Source organism: Cololabis saira, chromosome 3 (genome assembly GCF_033807715.1).
Source record: "Cololabis saira isolate AMF1-May2022 chromosome 3, fColSai1.1, whole genome shotgun sequence".
Classification (NCBI taxonomy): Eukaryota; Metazoa; Chordata; class Actinopteri; order Beloniformes; family Belonidae; genus Cololabis; species Cololabis saira.
Window position 1 is genome coordinate 7200826 of NC_084589.1, and position 21302 is coordinate 7222127.

Sequence of the window (21302 nt, forward strand, 5' to 3'; positions counted from 1 at the left end):
TCTGTTATTATTTTATTATTTATTAAAGTACTTGAATTTACTTTAAGATTATTTTAATGTAAGCTATTTTTTATTTTGTATTAATTTTAATTTATTTTATTATTTTATTGATTTAATTTGCCTGAAGATTATTATTTTGTTTGAAGGGTTGCGTTAAAAAAATAAATCAGACGTTACTCAACAGTTACTCAGTACTTGAGTAGTTTTTTCACCAAGTACTTTTACTTGAGTACAATTTTTGGCTACTCTACCCACCTTTGGTTAAAACACTGATGCAGACAAGCTTTCCGTTACATAAAATGGATCACAACATAGTTTAGCAACTTCTGGCTCACTTGGCAACTTGACTTAATGTTAGACAGTATATTATATCATTGGAGGCTTAGAAATAGTCTTCACCTGCTCGAAACTGTACACTTTTTGGTCTCTTCAAGATTACTGTAACACCTGATCCTGAAACGGCTCTATTTGCTTTATTTGCCCTATTTTGCCACTATGGAAAACTTGTACCGAAACATAGATATTGCCCTGACACTTGGCATGATGATCGCCAACAGATGTATCCTAAAACTGTGGAAATCTGATTCAGCCCCAAGTTTGGGGCTTGGTTGAAAGACTGAGACATGAACTATCTGGCATTCTTCTGAAGATCTCCAGGATATGGAACCCAGTACTAGAGCATTAAGGACCAGTGATGCCCTTGGTGACACTGTTGTAACTATTTTCTGCCCCTCCTTAGTTTAAATCAATGTGATGGGAGAGAAGCAATGGCCTTCTTGACTGTGATTGGTCAAAAGCCGTGCATGCACATGTTTGCCTTCATCAAAGACTAAACTAAAGGTCGGGCCGCTCGGTGGTGCAGTGGGTTAAGCAGCAGCTCATATACTGATACTACAGTCCTGTAGTGGTTGCAGGTTTGAATCCCAGCCTGTGCACCTTTGCTGCATGTCATCCCCATCCTCTCTCTCTACCCCCTTCCTGTCTGCAACTTCAATAAAGGGCCACTAGAACCACAAAAAAATAAAAAAAGATGATACTAAAGGTTATGAAACTGCAGTCTCTGGTGAATTATTGCTAATAATGTTGAGCGTGGAAGCAGAAATGAGCGGGTTCCTGACGTCTCATGCGTCCACTCACGAGATGGCCTCCACCATGGCCAGGCCCATCATGATGGAGCAGGCGGCGTGGTCCTCCCGGTAGTCCGGCAGCCCGCAGATGCAGTAGTAGCAGTCTCCCAGGATCTTAATCCTCAGCTGGTGGTATTTCTGACGGCGGAGATGCAGAGACAGACGAACGCAAAGATCAGACAAAGACATTAGGGAAGCCCCGATACCGATACTGGTATCGGGGCCGATACTGCTCTCATACACTCGTACTCGCAAATATTCTCCAATACCGATACCACTTCATTGTTGTGGTAGTTACTGATAAGTGACTCTAGGGGAGATGTTTTGTTTAAAACAGTTATTCTACTCATTTTCTTTTTTTTTATTGAATTTATCTGTTGCAAATAAAACCGGTCTTCCAATTTATTGCATTTTTCATTGCATTTTTAGCCTAGTTATTTTAGTGGTACACAAATTACAATACTCGTACTCATGTGAAAAAAATGGTATCGGGGCATCCCTAAAAGACATCTACGTCATCTTACGGACGTTCAGCAACTGAAGAGCTGAGAGACCTGCTAAAACCTGGTGCAATTTTTCCTGTTGCTTTACCCCGTAGGAGGTGAATGCTGGGACAAATGGTGACATACACAGGATGTTTCCAGTTCTGTCCCATTCATTTGCTGAGGTTAGTTAGAAACAATGATGCATCATGGGAAATACATCTGTACCGCAGCCCTGACTGGTCAACAAGGATACCCTGAAAACTAAGATAAAAACATTCATCAGTCAAAAATCTCTTTGTCCCTTGTATTTAAAAAACGTATAGTACAATTTCGAGAAAAAAGTCAAAATGTTGCGAATAAAGTTGAAATGTTGAGAAAAAAGGCGAAATTTTCGACTTTATTCTTGAAATTGTATTTCAGCATTAATCTGGTGATTTCGACTTTTTTCTCGAAATTGTATTTCAACATTAATCTCGACATTTCGACTTTTTCTCGACATTTCGACTTTTTTCTCAAAGTGCATAATGAAAAAAAAAATCTTCCTCCTCTAAAATATTATTTTAATTTTTCTCCTGCCTGGCCCTAATACTCTTCCGTAATATACTGTCACTATGAACCCAAGATGTTTTTTTTCTCCTCAACTTCATCTCATTTGTGAATAAACAAGGTCTTCTATTTCAGATCTGCAACACAGGTTGGTCTCAGTTCTGCAGGATGAAGCCGGGTCATGGACCAGAAATGCTCAGTCAGATTAGCATCTGGGCTGATTTCTGCTCATGTCATGGCGTTGATCTGCAATTCCTGGAGAAAAGCTTTGAAGGCTCTTTCTGACAACTTCATTGATGGACTGAGAAGTATCATAAAATACCAGGTCATCAACGATGCTGTTCATCTCCCTGTGTTAATTGTTAATTGTTAATGATGGATGATTAATGACGGTCTTTGTACGTTTTGACCGTATAGAAACGTAATTCTCGTCAGTTGTGTGAAATAAGGCCTGGAAACAGACATTGTGGCATAGAATTGCCAAATTGGTTTAATTCACTGTAAGAATTGTTACAGATTACTTTTGTAATACTGTATTTGACCCGGTCTTTGTACGTTTTGACCGTATAGAAACGTAATTCTTGCCATTGTAAGAATGAGATGAACCTGCTGGATCTACTGCCCTTACTTTTTAATGACTTGTGCTTTTTATTATTTTACCTCTTTTCTTATCATTTTATTTCATTTTATTTGTTATTTACTGTTAAATTGTGTCTTGCAGCCTTTAATGTTAATGTAAAGCACTTTGAATTACCTTGTGTTGAGTTGTGCTATATAAATAAACTTGCATTGCCTTGTCTTATGTTTGGAATTGCTCTTTGTGGAAGTTCCTTCAGCTGATTTCTCAGTTAACTAACAAACATTCACTCTGGTTTCTGCTCTTTTGTTAGTCATTTTCTGCTTTCGAACTTGGACTACGAAGCATTGAAAGCCAGCCCATCTCAGACCCAGGCGGCGGGAAAGTCCTTTGTTGAATAACCTTTCTGAGTTTTATGATGCTTTTGTTATTTCAGGAGACAGTTCTCCTGTTGGGTTCATTTTTCCTGTCAACCAGCACCCGGAGATGAAAATGTTAAAATAATGGATGGACAGTCTACCTAAATCTATCTATATGACGCAGTACAAGGTTCAAACATCATACGAGTGTACAGGGGCGAAAATCCCGTTTCATAGTTGGGGGGGACAATAAACAGTAAAATTTTAGAGAATAAATCCAGGGGGGGACAAGGAATAAAAGTTTTAGCCTTCCTTTAATACAGCATTTTGACATTTTCAACTCTATCTCGCAAACAGGCAGAAGACCTTTCTTAGAGCAATACAAAACAATGGTATTAGGTGGAAGGTGCAATAATACAGCACATCTGACATAATACACTGCAAAAACCCAACATCTTAACAAGAATATTTGTCTTATTTCAAGTTAAAATGTCTAATTTTTAGTAAAAAAAAATCTCATTACACTTAAAACAAGACTCATCACTGGAAAAAAACAACAATTTTCACCTGTTTCAAGTAGATTTTCACTTAAAAATCTGCTAGTGGAACAAGATTGTTTTGCTTATAAGATAAATCTTGTCGCACTGGCAGATTTTTCTACTTATTTCAAGTGAAAAATTACTTGAAACAGGTGAAAATTGTCAAATAAGTTATTTTTCTGGTGATGACTCTTGTTTTAAGTGTAATGAGATTTTACTGCTTATTATTATTTTCGATTTCGGTTTCGGCCACAATTTTCATGTTGGTGCATCACTACTAAATAGTACTGCATTGTTCCAAAATTATTAATTCTGTCTCAAATTATTCTAGGGGGGGACAGCTTTACTAATGGGGGGGGACTTGTCCCCCCTGTCCCCCCCGGGATTTTCGCCCCTGCGAGTGTAGGTAGAATAAAACTTACGGCAGCCAACTTGTCAAAGCGGGCAAACAACTCATTCAGGAGCTTGACGAGTTCCTGAGCGCTGCAAGACGACGACAGCTGGGTGAAGCCGACGATGTCGGCGAACAGAATACTGCAGGACAAAAGAGAAACTTTCAATCAATGAGATGGTCGGATAACGTTAGAGACTCACAGAGACTCGTTAACATCACTGACACGATCACAGAGACTCGTTAACATCACTGACACGATCACAGAGACTCGTTAATATCACTGACACGATCACAGAGACTCATTAATATCACTGACACGATCACAGAGACTCGTTAATATCACTGATACGATCAGAGACTCGTTAATATCACTGACACGATCAGAGACTCGTTAATATCACTGACACGATCACAGAGACTCGTTAATATCACTGACACGATCACAGAGACTCGTTAATATCACTGACACGATCACAGAGACTCGTTAATATCACTGACACGATCAGAGACTCGTTAATATCACTGACACGATCACAGAGACTCGTTAATATCACTGACACGATCACAGAGACTCGTTAATATCACTGACACGATCACAGAGACTCGTTAATATCACTGACACGATCACAGAGACTCGTTAATATCACTGACACGATCAGAGACTCGTTAATATCACTGACACGATCACAGAGACTCGTTAATATCACTGACACGATCACAGAGACTCGTTAATATCACTGACACGATCAGAGACTCGTTAATATCACTGACACGATCAGAGACTCGTTAATATCACTGACACGATCAGAGACTCGTTAATATCACTGACACGATCACAGAGACTCGTTAATATCACTGACACGATCAGAGACTCGTTAATATCACTGACACGATCACAGAGACTCGTTAATATCACTGACACGATCAGAGACTCGTTAACATCACTGACACGATCACAGAGACTCGTTAATATCACTGACACGATCAGAGACTCGTTAACATCACTGACACGATCAGAGACTCGTTAATATCACTGACACGATCAGAGACTCGTTAACATCACTGACACGATCAGAGACTCGTTAATATCAATGACACGATCACAGAGACTCGTTAATATCACTGACACGATCACAGAGACTCGTTAATATCACTGACACGATCAGAGACTCGTTAATATCACTGACACGATCACAGAGACTCGTTAATATCACTGACACGATCAGAGACTCGTTAATATCACTGACACGATCACAGAGACTCGTTAATATCACTGACACGATCAGAGACTCGTTAATATCACTGACACGATCAGAGAGACTCGTTAATATCACTGACACGATCACAGAGACTCGTTAATATCACTGACACGATCAGAGACTCGTTAATATCACTGACACGATCACAGAGACTCGTTAATATCACTGACACGATCACAGAGACTCGTTAATATCACTGACACGATCACAGACTCGTTAATATCACTGACACGATCAGAGACTCGTTAATATCACTGACACGATCACAGAGACTCGTTAATATCACTGACACGATCAGAGACTCGTTAATATCACTGACACGATCAGAGAGACTCGTTAATATCACTGACACGATCACAGAGACTCGTTAATATCACTGACACGATCACAGAGACTCGTTAACATCACTGACACGATCACAGAGACTCGTTAATATCACTGACACGATCACAGACTCGTTAATATCACTGACACGATCAGAGACTCGTTAATATCACTGACACGATCACAGAGACTCGTTAATATCACTGACACGATCAGAGACTCGTTAATATCACTGACACGATCAGAGACTCGTTAACATCACTGACACGATCACAGAGACTCGTTAATATCACTGACACGATCACAGAGACTCGTTAATATCACTGACACGATCACAGACTCGTTAATATCACTGACACGATCACAGAGACTCGTTAATATCACTGACACGATCAGAGACTCGTTAATATCACTGACACGATCACAGAGACTCGTTAATATCACTGACACGATCAGAGACTCGTTAACATCACTGACACGATCACAGAGACTCGTTAATATCACTGACACGATCAGAGACTCGTTAACATCACTGACACGATCAGAGACTCGTTAATATCACTGACACGATCAGAGACTCGTTAACATCACTGACACGATCAGAGACTCGTTAATATCAATGACACGATCACAGAGACTCGTTAATATCACTGACACGATCACAGAGACTCGTTAATATCACTGACACGATCAGAGACTCGTTAATATCACTGACACGATCAGAGACTCGTTAATATCACTGACACGATCACAGAGACTCGTTAATATCACTGACACGATCAGAGACTCGTTAATATCACTGACACGATCACAGAGACTCGTTAATATCACTGACACGATCAGAGACTCGTTAATATCACTGACACGATCACAGAGACTCGTTAATATCACTGACACGATCAGAGACTCGTTAATATCACTGACACGATCAGAGAGACTCGTTAATATCACTGACACGATCACAGAGACTCGTTAATATCACTGACACGATCAGAGACTCGTTAATATCACTGACACGATCACAGAGACTCGTTAATATCACTGACACGATCACAGAGACTCGTTAATATCACTGACACGATCACAGACTCGTTAATATCACTGACACGATCAGAGACTCGTTAATATCACTGACACGATCACAGAGACTCGTTAATATCACTGACACGATCAGAGACTCGTTAATATCACTGACACGATCAGAGAGACTCGTTAATATCACTGACACGATCACAGAGACTCGTTAATATCACTGACACGATCACAGAGACTCGTTAACATCACTGACACGATCACAGAGACTCGTTAATATCACTGACACGATCACAGACTCGTTAATATCACTGACACGATCAGAGACTCGTTAATATCACTGACACGATCACAGAGACTCGTTAATATCACTGACACGATCAGAGACTCGTTAATATCACTGACACGATCAGAGACTCGTTAACATCACTGACACGATCACAGAGACTCGTTAATATCACTGACACGATCACAGAGACTCGTTAATATCACTGACACGATCACAGACTCGTTAATATCACTGACACGATCACAGAGACTCGTTAATATCACTGACACGATCAGAGACTCGTTAATATCACTGACACGATCAGAGAGACTCGTTAATATCACTGACACGATCACAGAGACTCGTTAACATCACTGACACGATCAGAGACTCGTTAATATCACTGACACAATCACAGAGACTCGTTAATATCACTGACACGATCAGAGACTCGTTAATATCACTGACACAATCACAGAGACTCGTTAATATCACTGACACGATCAGAGACTCGTTAACATCACTGACACGATCAGAGACTCGTTAATATCACTGACACGATCACAGAGACTCGTTAACATCACTGACACGATCAGAGACTCGTTAACATCACTGACACGATCAGAGACTCGTTAATATCACTGACACGATCAGAGACTCGTTAATATCACTGACACAATCACAGAGACTCGTTAATATCACTGACACGATCAGAGACTCGTTAACATCACTGACACGATCAGAGACTCGTTAACATCACTGACACGATCAGAGACTCGTTAATATCACTGACACGATCAGAGACTCGTTAACATCACTGACACGATCAGAGACTCGTTAATATCACTGACACGATCAGAGACTCGTTAATATCACTGACACGATCAGAGACTCGTTAATATCACTGACACGATCACAGAGACTCGTTAATATCACTGACACGATCAGAGACTCGTTAACATCACTGACACGATCACAGAGACTCGTTAATATCACTGACACGATCAGAGACTCGTTAATATCACTGACACGATCACAGAGACTCGTTAATATCACTGACACGATCACAGAGACTCGTTAATATCACTGACACGATCAGAGACTCGTTAATATCACTGACACGATCACAGAGACTCGTTAATATCACTGACACGATCACAGAGACTCGTTAATATCACTGACACGATCAGAGACTCGTTAATATCACTGACACGATCAGAGAGACTCGTTAATATCACTGACACGATCACAGAGACTCGTTAATATCACTGACACGATCAGAGACTCGTTAATATCACTGACACGATCAGAGAGACTCGTTAATATCACTGACACGATCACAGAGACTCGTTAATATCACTGACACGATCACAGAGACTCGTTAATATCACTGACACGATCAGAGACTCGTTAATATCACTGACACGATCAGAGAGACTCGTTAATATCACTGACACGATCACAGAGACTCGTTAATATCACTGACACGATCAGAGACTCGTTAATATCACTGACACGATCACAGAGACTCGTTAATATCACTGATACGATCACAGAGACTCGTTAATATCACTGACACGATCAGAGACTCGTTAATATCACTGACACGATCAGAGACTCGTTAATATCACTGACACGATCACAGAGACTCGTTAATATCACTGACACGATCACAGACTCGTTAATATCACTGACACGATCAGAGACTCGTTAATATCACTGACACGATCAGAGAGACTCGTTAATATCACTGACACGATCACAGAGACTCGTTAATATCACTGACACGATCACAGAGACTCGTTAATATCACTGACACGATCAGAGACTCGTTAATATCACTGACACGATCAGAGAGACTCGTTAATATCACTGACACGATCACAGAGACTCGTTAATATCACTGACACGATCACAGAGACTCGTTAATATCACTGACACGATCAGAGACTCGTTAATATCACTGACACGATCACAGACTCGTTAATATCACTGACACGATCAGAGACTCGTTAATATCACTGACACGATCACAGAGACTCGTTAATATCACTGACACGATCAGAGACTCGTTAATATCACTGACACGATCACAGAGACTCGTTAATATCACTGACACGATCACAGAGACTCGTTAATATCACTGACACGATCACAGAGACTCGTTAACATCACTGACACGATCAGAGACTCGTTAATATCACTGACACGATCACAGAGACTCGTTAATATCACTGACACGATCAGAGACTCGTTAATATCACTGACACGATCACAGAGACTCGTTAACATCACTGACACGATCAGAGACTCGTTAATATCACTGACACGATCAGAGACTCGTTAATATCACTGACACGATCACAGAGACTCGTTAACATCACTGACACGATCAGAGACTCGTTAATATCACTGACACGATCACAAAGACTCGTTAATATCACTGACACGATCACAGAGACTCGTTAATATCACTGACACGATCACAGAGACTCGTTAACATCACTGACACGATCACAAAGACTCGTTAACATCACTGACACGAGCACAGAGACTCGTTAACATCACTGACACGATCAGAGACTCGTTAACATCACTGACACGATCACAGAGACTCGTTAATATCACTGACACGATCACAAAGACTCGTTAATATCACTGACACGATCACAGAGACTCGTTAACATCACTGACACGATCAGAGACTTGTTAACGATACCTAAACACAGACATGTTGGCATACCACGGAGACACATTAACGTGCCACAAAAATTAACGCTGATCTCAGAAGATCCTCACTGAAGACCAGTTGTAGACGGCTTACATTTTCCAAACAAAGGTGTTAGCCAGTCCCCTTGTGTTCACTTGTTGGTTGATGATCACTTTCTGGCCGGACTCACCTGACGTTTTCATGCCGGTACATGTACATGGTGTTGAACTGCTGCATCTCCTTCTGACTGGGCTCCTTCTTCATGTCCTGAAGCATCTCGTCAGCAATGTGCTTGGGAAGAATGGATAGCAGCAGACGCTCCTGGAGAGGACAGACCAACATGATGAGCCAAGACGTGCTCAGATTACACATGTCTTTCCTGTGATCACACCAGTGTTGGATAGAAATGCGTTACTGGTAACGCAGTTACTTTTGTCAGTAACTAATACTGTAGTGCGTTACACTTCAAACCAAATAACCCAGTTACCGTTACCCTATGGTGGGTTTGTCCGTTACTGGCTATACTCCTGAAATCCCTCGCTGTGAAGGGCTAGATTGATACACACTAGCCCTCGTTATGTCCACTAGCCCTACATGCAAAGAGGAATTGGGACACCACTACCCTCACGGGAACACGCAAAATTTAGGGGTAGGGATGAAAAGTAGGACTAGGGGGGATTGGGACTGGGCCCAAGTCTTTGCTGTTAATGTTTACCATTTAGGTCTCACCAGTAGGGGGCACTGCTGCTCTTTTTAGTGTCGGTTTGGGCTGAGGTCGAAGCAGTTGTCGTGGTGTACTTGGCAGTTGTTAAATAAATATACCAAAAATTAAACTTACACATATTTATTTGAAGTAACACCTATCTGAGATGGCCAGAAATGGTGCAGTGTGTAGGGGCCTTAGAAGAGCAACAGGCTGCCACTAGAGTGGCGCCATTCTGGTATATTAGGAACAGAAGAAGATCAAAATAACCACTTAAGGTCTAGGTTCCTCCCCATTATCTCTTACTGGGACTGGTTTCATCCCTATCACTTCTTTTTGGTTTGGGTTTTTAAACTAGTTAACTTACAAAAAGCCATGTGAAACATGCGTCAGAACCCAATCTATGTTTTTTGAGACTGAATTATTATCTGGAAAAGTTATTCTTTCCCCTTTTTTCCACCTGGTAGATACATTTAGAAGAGCATGAAACATGGGTGGATAATACAGGATTTACAGTTGGTAGGATTAAACACTGTTCATCTGTGTAGAGCTGCGCTGACCTGCTGCTGGCTCTGTTCCTCCAGGTTCAGCTTCACCTCCAGCGACTGCCTCGCCTCCAGAAAAGCCTTCCGATGCTTCCTGTCAGCCATGTAGTAGGACATGACCCCCACGGTGATGGTGCACACATAGATCATGATGTTTGCCAGAAGCTGGAAAACAGAAAACGATGAAACCATCAGAGTCTGCAGCAAAGGATGTCATAATAAAGCATGCCAAAACAAAGGATGGGAAAAAAACATGGGACAGGAAAGCCTTCTATACCCACACCTTTGCACCAGTATGGCATTTGCTCAGGGGTGTCAAGAAAATAACAGACGAACGAGATCTATTAGGGTAGATTTTTTTTTTCCCCCATTTTATCACCCAGTGCTCCTACCTAGACAGTCCTGGGCATTGCCATCCTCTACCAACCCTGGGAGTTCCTGCACTGAGCTCAGGTCTCCTCCTTAACCTGAGGAGTGAGCAGCATCTTTTCACCAGACAGGGTGAGGTTTCTCTGGCCGGACGTAGCGATGGAAGGATCACGTTATTCCGGCCGTATCCTCACCACCCCATCTGTTCCCCGGTTGGCCAGAGGGGGCATGTATAGCCCAGGACTGTTTTGTGAGAGTAGCTCACATTAGCTACCCAAGGGAACATGGGGAGAACATGCAAACTCCACACAGAAAGGCCCTTTCGCCAACCCCACCCAGGGTGTGGGCGCTGAAGTCATGGGGGAACTAACACGCACTTCAGCACCCACAGCGTCCCCCGCAGGAATTTAACCTAGGACCTTCTTGCTGTGAGACGGCTGCACTACCAGCTGCGCCACCGTGCCCCCTTAGGTCAGATTTTAACCTAAAATTATACTGAAATTGATCTGAAATGTTCTAGGATGGGTATATAAAAAAAAAAAAAAAAAAACCTATACTGGAATGGGTTTAAAAACCACAGGCTCAGATTGGAGGCAATGACAATCAGTAGTTCCAAATCTGAGACCATGGCTCTCTTCAGGTCTGGGAGGGGATTCACACTCAATTTGAGGACTAAGTATCTTTGGCTCTTGTTCATGAGCGAATGGAGCAGGAAACTGACAGGTGGATCAGTGCGGAGTCTGCGGCGGTCTGACATGTTCCCAGACCTCTGGTCAACTGTGAATAGTTGCGCAAGAACCAGACATAAGGCTGAATTCTGGTTCTGTGTTAAACCTACACTGTAGAGTACGCTGCTACGCGGGAGTCTCGCCGTAGCCTACGCCGTAGCCTGACCGGCACCTCCCAAAAAATGGAACTACGACCCAACGCAGACCGAGAGGGCTGTGATTGGTTTGCTTGGTAGCAAACTAGCAACGCATTTCCGGTTTCGAAATACTGGGACACGTTTAGATGGGTGTAGACCAGGGGTGTCCAAAGTCGGTCCTCGAGGGCCGGTGTCCTGCATGTTTTAGATGTCTCCTTGCTTCAAAACACCTGATTCAAATTAACGGTCGTCACCAGCTTGCCATCAAGGTCTGGACAACTCTGTTGGTGACACAGCTACTTTTATCACGGTGTACTGAAGCAGGGAAACATCTGAAACCTGCAGGACACCGGCCCTCGAGGATCGACTTTGGACACCCTTGGTGTAGACTATACTGGGATAGGTTTGGAATATACTAGGATGGGTTCAGAATATTCTATAAGTAGGTTTAAAACATAATGGAAAATGTAGGAGGAAGTTGTCCGCTGATATAATTCAGATTGTTAAAAAGAAAAACCCCATGTGAACTTCAGCTGAAGAGGCTCTCAGAGCTGAAATGTGTGCTTTGATGAGATAGACATGTATTGACAACCAACAGTACGAGGTCGTAAACGACCTGAAAAACTCAATGTCAAATGAATGCATGGCCCTCAGCAGAAAGGCCAATGCTGGTACATTACATAAGCCCATTGTCTTCCACCTCAATCCTTGTTTACACTGGTCATAGACCAAAGACTGTTCTGTGTTCACCTGAGAAGAGTTTATCAGAGCATTCACAAACAGAGCTGTATTTTCCCGGTTCATTTACAGACTTATTACAGAGCTTTTAGACCCAAACGGTGACCAGTGATGCCGTCTTCATGGGAATCCTCTTTTGACTTGGACATGGTTCTACTATTTGGCCAACAAAAATGCTTGAACTCAACATCCATAGACTGTTAAACCCATGGACAAAGCATTAAGTCATATGACCCACTGTTTCTGCAGAGCGGTTTTGAAGCTTCATTTTCTTCATTTGGGGCACACCTGTATTGCTCGGGAAGTCAACAGGAAAACCCCAACCGTATGTCAATCCAGATTAGTTTTGGCTACTAGCTCCTTCAACGGATCCCCAGCGAAATATCTCCACGTTTATAGCCAAATATACTGTTTAACATGTTGACTGACTCCATGGCAAAATCAAAAATGACTGCCTCGTTTAGCCAACGCTAGACTAGTACAAGCGACTGGTTGCTTTGCTAAGCGCGGTAGCATGACGATTATGGATGAGGAAGTGATAACGGTTAGCCACTGGCTGAGCCGACTGTCAATCAATCATGTTTGAAATAAATGTAATGCTTTTTATAAACTCTCCAGGCGCGTACAAAAACATTGACCCCCCTATCAGATTTGTCATGGATGTGAAATCAAATGACTGAGATCAGAACATTTTTTTGGACCAGGCTTTATATGTTTATTTCTGATCTAAAGTTGGACATTTTAACCTGGAGGTTAATGGAGATAAGACTCCACTTGAGCCTCAGCCAAGAAATGACATGGTTGGTGCTGCAGTCTAGGCCTCTAGCAGGATCACCAAGGGGCATTTCATGTCACCTGATCCATCCCTAACCATAATCTTTATCAAACAGGAAGGTTTGAAGCTTTACTATTACCGTTTACTGAAGCGTATTCTTAAATTAAATACTTACCTGCTGGACTCTACTGCCCTTATTTTTAACAGCTTGTGCTTTTTATTATTTTACTTCTTTTCTTATCATCTTATTCATAATTTTATTCAATCTTATTTGTTATTTACTGTCTAATTATGTCTTGCCGCTTTTAATGTCAATGTAAAGCACTTTGAATTACCTTGTGTTGAATTGTGCTATATAAATAAACTTGCCTTGCCTTTATCTTAAAGGTGAGGAGGGTTTATAGTTTTATTTGGATCCCATTAGCTGCAGCAAAACTGTAGCTATTCTTCCTGGGGCCCGACACATAATATACAGTACATGACAAAAAATTAAAAGCAAACCTAAAGAGGTAGTAAAGAAAAAGAAAAGAAAAATAGAACAAAAAAAAAGTAAAAAAAAAAAAAGAAATTCTACTACAAAATATACTTTAGATTTCTGTCCAATAAGACCAGTGATCCTTTTGACACTCACATTAAAAGGAGCTTGAGGCTCCTTTTAAGAAACAAGACTCATTAGCGCCACCCTTCACCACAACGGCCGTTGGGGGTACTGCAGCCAACAGCGAAAACGGCACAGGAGAACGGGGAGAATGTGCATGCAGCGTCATGTGACGTCACATCCACAGGACAGCGCGGGAAATTCAGCCTCCGAATTGCAGCACATTTTGCAGCACACAGCCTGTTCAAGGCAACGGAGAGATACACTAGAGGGCTCATTCTTTTTGGTTTGGAACGCTTCATCTGACATTATTACTAGAAAACTTCAAACGTATACACATTTTTTTCATAAATCCTGCCTCAAGCTCCTTTAAGGTTACAGTCATTCCGTTAAAAATTTTGATATAATGCATTACAATACAAAATCATACATTCTTTAAATAGCATCACCCAATTCAAACAATGTATAGTCATCGACAATGCGTTTAAGTTATGATCACTTATCGTAACTTGAACCAATGACCATTTTTTAGTAAACCAATAGCCATTTAATAATAATTAAATACGTTTTATATGAATTTATTTAAGAGATGTTTCTTTACTTATAATTTGAATTATTTTATGCTAGTAGTTTGCTCAAAGTGTTCCATTCATACATAGCTCTGTACATCACCGTTCTCTTACTATAGATTGTCTTTGTTTTTGGCAGTGAAAAATGACCTCTGGCCACGTCTCGTGCTATAGCTGTGATTTTCTGAACTGTAACATAGTTTTTTGTATAGAACTTGCGGGGTTTTGGATATGGATACATTTCTTCTAAATATTAATAACGAATAAAGTAATCTTTCCCTTACCAGGGTGTCTGCTTCCTGAACATAAACTGGTTCCAGAGGAGAAGAACCTGGTACCTGAAGGTTCTACCTCCCATTCTACTGTTAGAACCTCCAGGAACCACAAGTGAACCTGCTGTCTGAGATACAAGAGCTCTGCTTGGAGAACCTGGAACTATGAGCTCTTTCAGATATGATGGAGGTTGGTCATTAAGAGCTTCATATGTGAGGAAAATAAGTTTAACTTCTATTCTGGATTTTATACGTAGACTATGATCTCTCCTGCTGTTTCTACTCAGAACCCTGGCCTCAGCATTTTGGATGAAATGTTAGTTTTTTGTTTTTTTTTAACAGTTTTTAGGACAACCCATAATAAAGAATTACAAAAGTCAAATCCTGAAGTAACAAATACATGGATAATTTTTTCTGTCAGAGACAGGATGTTCCTGATTTTAACAATATTACCAAGGTGGAAGAAGGCCGTCCTAGAAACTGGTTGATATGTGGATCAGAGGACAGATTCTGGTCAAAATCAGCTCCCAGGTTCCTGACTGTAGTACTAGTACCAAGGTAGTACCATCTAGAGCAGTGGTCGGCAACCCAAAATGTTGAAAAAGCCATATTGGACCAAAAACACAAAAAACAAATATGTCTGGAGCCGCAAAAAGTTCTAAGTCTTGTATAAGACTTAGAATGAAGGCAGCACATGCTGCATGTTTCTATATTAGTTATAACTGGGTCCTCGACAGCAAATGTAGCTGCTAATGTCTTTCCACATGACTCTTTGTTATTGGACAACTTCTCGCTACAGAGCAAACATTCAGGCAATGAATGCAAATGATTCTGTCCAAGAAACGTTGAATCCTCTTTTCTCCTCAGTTATTTTTCTCTTTTTCCCTTTGGGAACAATCCCTTTGGCCGGTTTGTTTACAACAGCCCACTGCCTGGTAGAAACGCACAATTTAAATGACATAATTTGGTCAACTAACATGACTAAGCATAAATTACATAGAAACACTAGCAAAAATATTTTTAAAAAAGCATTTAATCCAGATTTAAAGTAATTAAACCTTCCTACTGTTTAGTTTGTATATATTTTAAGGATTTGTTTTTTTTTAATGTTTTAATTAATTTTTTTAATTGTAGTTTTCAATTTATTAGTACGTGAATTATTCAAATTTAAGCCACTTTTATCCACTTTTCCATATTTATTCTACACATTTTTACAGCATTGGAAAACGTTCAGAATGTTTGTGTCATGTTTGTCTTCCTACAGAAACGATATTAAAACAAAAAATTATATTTCCCTCCCCCATCTATTTCCATTTTCAGACATTTTTGAAAAAGCTCCAGGAGCCACTAGGTCAGAGCTAAAGAGGTTGCAGAAACCCGATCTAGAGTAACTACATAGCCGGACAATATGAGTCATCCAGGTCTTCATGTCTTGAAGACAAGCTTGTAGTCTGTCCAACGGGTTGGTGTCCCCTGGTTTCATGGACAGGTATAGCTGAGTATCATCAGCATAGAAATACACATTAATGAAATGCCGTCTTTAATATAAGCTAATAGATGCAAATATAAGGAGAAAAGAACTGGTCCAAACACTGAACCCTGCAGAACTCCATTAAGTCTGGTACGTGAGGACAACTCTTCATTTACATTAAACTGGAATCTATCAGGTAAATACAATTGAAACCAGTTTAATCCAATTCCTTTAATCCCAATAACATGTTCACGTGTAGTAAAATGTTGGGATCAAATACAAGACTGAGATCCACCAGGACCAGGACAGATACACCTCCACCATCAGATGTAAAAGAGAGATTAGGTATAGGTCTAAAAGTATCAAAGAGTGCTAGATCAAGAGTAGGTTTTTTTTAATTAAAGGTTTAATAACAGCAACCTTAAAACTCTGGCACATAGGCAGTAGACAATTACTGATTGAGTAAATCCCATAAGGAGTTGTTAATTACAGGTAGACAGGTGAACATCTGTGTTCCCCCCAGGGCACATCAACCGTTTACCTCTCCTCTCACACCACATCAACCGGCCACCCGTCCAACTCACCTGTCTTCCCAGTGCTGCCCCCTGGAGGTTGTCCTGCTGCTGCTGGGCGATGGTGACCCCCAGCACCAGGGTGTGGACCCCACAGGACACGGCGGTGATGAGAACGATGGGCGTGAGCCTCAGAGGCAGAGTCAGGAAGACGGAGAAGCTGAAGAAGGCCTGCCAGCCCACCGTGTCGCTGGCCTGATGAAAGCGGGCGTAGTTCAGACCGAGGTAGCAGAAAATCTGAGCCGCTATAAGCACCCAGAGGGCGTAGGGCACCACCCTCCGGGAGATCCGGTCCGGAAGAAGCCCAAAACGGCACAGCAGGTAGAGGAACACGTCTCCCGCCAGTCCCACCGATGCCACCACGACCGACGCCAGCTTGTCGGCGGTGTAGACCACGGCACACATGATGATGACGTAGGTGTCGAAGAGGGCGGCGAACACCACCAGGACCAGCAGCGTCTCGTGTCTCTGTCGCCTGAAGTAGGTCTGGTACAGGTTTTCCAGAGACTCGGGCGCAAACATCAGACGCATGAAGCGCGGCAGGCAGAGGCAGCAGCCGGAGCTCCGCACCGTCACCTCGTGAGTCCTCCCCACCGCCTGCCCCGGGTCGGATGGCAGCGTCACGGAGCAGTCGGCCGAGTACTCCGCCGAGTACTCCGGCTCGGAAAAGGCTCGGTTCCGGGGCATGCTGCTGCCGTTTGCTGGAAGTGGAGGTGCTCTGTCAGCGTGTTGGCCGTTAAACCCTCCAGGTGGGCATCACTCGTCACTGCTTCTCGTCTGAGCTAGCAGCTTCTCATGTGTGAGCTGGACCACAGCAGCGCGTGGAGTGCCAGGACCTCTCCTCATCACGGTGACTACACTGATGTAGCAACGCCTCCAAATCAATGTGGTCCCAACATGGTGCACGTGCCCCCGTTCAGCTTTCCCAGCAGCCTCGGAGTCCGTTTCTCACAAACCCTGGACCACCTGTGGTTCGGCCAGGGCTTCTTCAGTCTCCATCTTTCTGGGTGGGACATGTGGACCAGCCTGAAACCCAAAGAAACAAACAAGTTAATGGCCCACCCATGTGGAAAACTGCTTTACAAACCATACAAACATAACACACAAAACTGATCCAGGTCCTGGTCCAGGTTTCTACCCCCTTATGATCCAGGTCCTGGTCCAGGTTTCTAGCCCCTTATGATCCAGGTCCAGGTCCAGGTTTCTACCCCCTTATGATCCAGGTCCTGGTTTCTTCCTCCTAAAGGGGAAGTTTTTCTTGCCACTGTTTGAGTTAAGATTTTTCTCCCACTAGTGGACTTTTTACCTGCCATTGTTTATGTAATAATTGCTCAGGGGTTTATGTTCTGGGTCTCTGGAAAGATCCTAGACACAACTTCTGTTGTAATACTGTATTTGACCCGGTCTTTGTAGGTTTTGACCGTATAGAAACGTAATTCTCTTCAGTTGTGAAACAGGCATTGTGGCATAGAATTGTCAAATTGGTTTAATTCACTTTACAAATTGTTACAGATTACTTTTGTAATACTGTATTTGACCCGGTCTTTGTACATTTTGACCGTATAGAAACGTAATTCTTGCCATTGTAAGAATGAGATGTACCTGCTGTACTTTACTGCCCCTACTTTTTAACAACTTGTGCTTTTTATTATTTTACCTCTTTTCTTATCATTTTATTTGTTATTTATGTTTTAATTGTGTCTTGCCGCTTTTAATGTTGATGTAAAGCACTTTGAATTACCTTGTGTTGAATTGTGCTACATAAATAAACTTGCCTTGCCAAATAGACGCTATAGAAATAATATTTAATTGATAATGTAATAGGCAGCACGGTGGCTTAGTGGTTAGCACTGTTGCCTCAGGCCCAGCAGGGGCCTTTCTGTGTGGAGTTTGCATGTTCTCCCTGTGCTTGCGTGTTGAGCAGACCCCCGTGACCCCGCAAGGGATAAAGCGGGTAAGATAATGGATGGATGGATGGATGGATGAAAATGTAATTGAACTTTTCCAATAAAAGGGTGTAGGCTCCACACTTGCTAATGAGAGCCCCCCCAGGAGAGAGGTTTCCCAGCTCCCTGGCTCTGGCTGGCGTTAGAGGGGTGTGTGAAGAGGACCAGGCATCGCCCAATCTTCTTTTAGCGTCTTCAGCTGGTACAAAATGCAGCTGCCCGTCTTTTAACAAACACACCCAGACGAGAGCACATCACCCCGGTCCTCTATTCCCTTCACTGGCTGCCTGTTCGTTTAGAGTTGATTTTAAACTTTTAATGTTTGTTTTTGAAGCTCTGAACGGCCTTGCCCATCCTTATTTATCGCAGCTTTTAATGGTGCGTGAGCCTGGCAGAGCTCTGAGATCCTCCAACCAACGTTTGTTGGAAGAGCCCAGGTCAAAGCAGAAGCTCTGTGGTGACCAGTACTCCTGTACTCCAGTACTACAGTTCTACAGTATTACAGAAGGGCCCAGGTCAAAGCAGAAGCTCTGGGGTGACCAGTACTACAGTACTCCAGTACTCCAGTATTACAGTACTACCCAGGTCAAAGCAGAAGCACTGTGGGGCCGAGCCTTTTCAGTTGCCCCCGGCTCTGGAATAAACTCCCCTGTGAGTTACGCACCATCTCTGACCTGGGCCTTTTTAAACCTAAACTGAAAACTTATTTATTCAGGGCTTTTAATACCCAGTAGTGTGGCGACACTTTTTTTTTATACTTTGGTCTTGATCTTTTATATTGTTCATACGTTTTATTCTCAGAGGTGGGTAGTAACGAGTTATATTTACTCTGTTACATTTACTTGAGTACATTTTGGGAAATTTTGTACTTTTAGGATTAGTTTTGAATCATAATACTTTTTACTTTTACTTGAGTAGATATGTGAAGAAGAAACTGTTCTCTTACTCCGCTACATTAGGCTACGTTGAGCTGTTACTTTTCTTTTATCCCTTTTATCCGCGTACGCGTCAATCTCATGACATCACTGGGTGATTCTTTGGGGAAAATGTTAGTTTTTGCATGTTTTGTCACATTTACACAGACTCAAACACACACAGAGTTTCTATGAGTTCATGGGCTTGTTCTAGTTCTGCCTGGTTAAAAAAGAAAAGTACAAAGGCTGGAAATTATTATTCTACTTGTGCTTAATTTATTTTTTTATTGTTATTTTATTAAAGTACTTGAATTTACTTTAAGCTTATTTAAATTTAAGCTATTTTTTTATTTTTTATTAATTCTATTAATTTATTTTATTATTTTATTGATTTAATTTGCCTGAAGACGATTATTTTGTACTTTTGTCTGTTTGAATGGTTGTGTTAAAAAAATAAATCAGACGTTACTCAACAGTTACTCAGTACTTGAGTAGTTTTTTCACCAAGTACTTTTTTACTTTTACTCAAGTAATTATTTGGATGACTACTTTTTACTTCTACTTGAGTCATATTATTCTGAAGTAACAGTACTTTTACTTGAGTACAATTTTTGGCTACTCTACCCACCTCTGTTTATTCTTGTTTTATTCTGCAACCACTTTTAGTCTTGATTATATGTTTATTCTGTAAAGCACTTTGGTTCACCTGTAGGTTGATATATGGTTCTATATAAATAAAGTACATTTACAAGTACAGAGTGATGGACTCAACAGCTGGCTTTTCTTATTATTGTATTTCATTGTATTTGTTATTTATGTTTTAATTGTGTCTTGCTGCTTTTAACGTGATGTAAAGCACTTTGAATTACCTTATGTGGAATTGTGCTACACAAATAAACTTGCCTTGCCTAATAGACGCTATAGATATAACATTGAATTGAAAATTGAACTGAATTTAACTTTTTCAGTAAAACGGTGTAGGCTCCACACTTCCTAATGAGAGCCCCCCCAGGAGAGAAGTTTACCAGCTCCCTGGCTCTGGCTGGTGTTAGAGGAGTGTGTGTGTTATTCTGAAGTAACAGTACTTTTACTTGAGTACAATTTTTGGCTACTCTACCCCCCTCTATTTATTCTTGTTTTAATCTGCAAGCACTTTTAGTCTTGATTATATGTTTATTCTGTAAAGCACTTTGGTTCACCTGTAGGTTGATGTAAGGTTCTATACAGTACTCGGGTTGTAAAAAAAAATATATGGGGACAGATCATTTGTGCTGATTACAAATAATATAATATATTACAAATAATAGCAGTGACCAAAACACCTGCAGAAATACTGCAGGAATGA

General features: G+C 41.5%; 1 protein-coding gene across 1 annotated transcript in view; it reads right to left on the reverse strand.

Annotated features, from left to right (window-relative positions):
- LOC133440842 (adenylate cyclase type 3-like) overlaps positions 1-18095 on the reverse strand; it is a 53200-nt gene extending 35105 nt beyond the window's left edge. Inside the window, exons 1-5 of the mRNA XM_061718170.1 lie at positions 17110-18095; positions 10884-11033; positions 9811-9941; positions 4056-4167; positions 1138-1265 (exon numbers count right to left, since the gene is read on the reverse strand). Of these exons, the coding sequence (XP_061574154.1) occupies positions 1138-1265; positions 4056-4167; positions 9811-9941; positions 10884-11033; positions 17110-17784 (1196 nt within the window). The 5' untranslated portion in view covers positions 17785-18095. The remainder of the gene's footprint in view (positions 1-1137; positions 1266-4055; positions 4168-9810; positions 9942-10883; positions 11034-17109) is intronic.
- Between the last annotated feature and the right edge of the window lie 3207 nt (positions 18096-21302).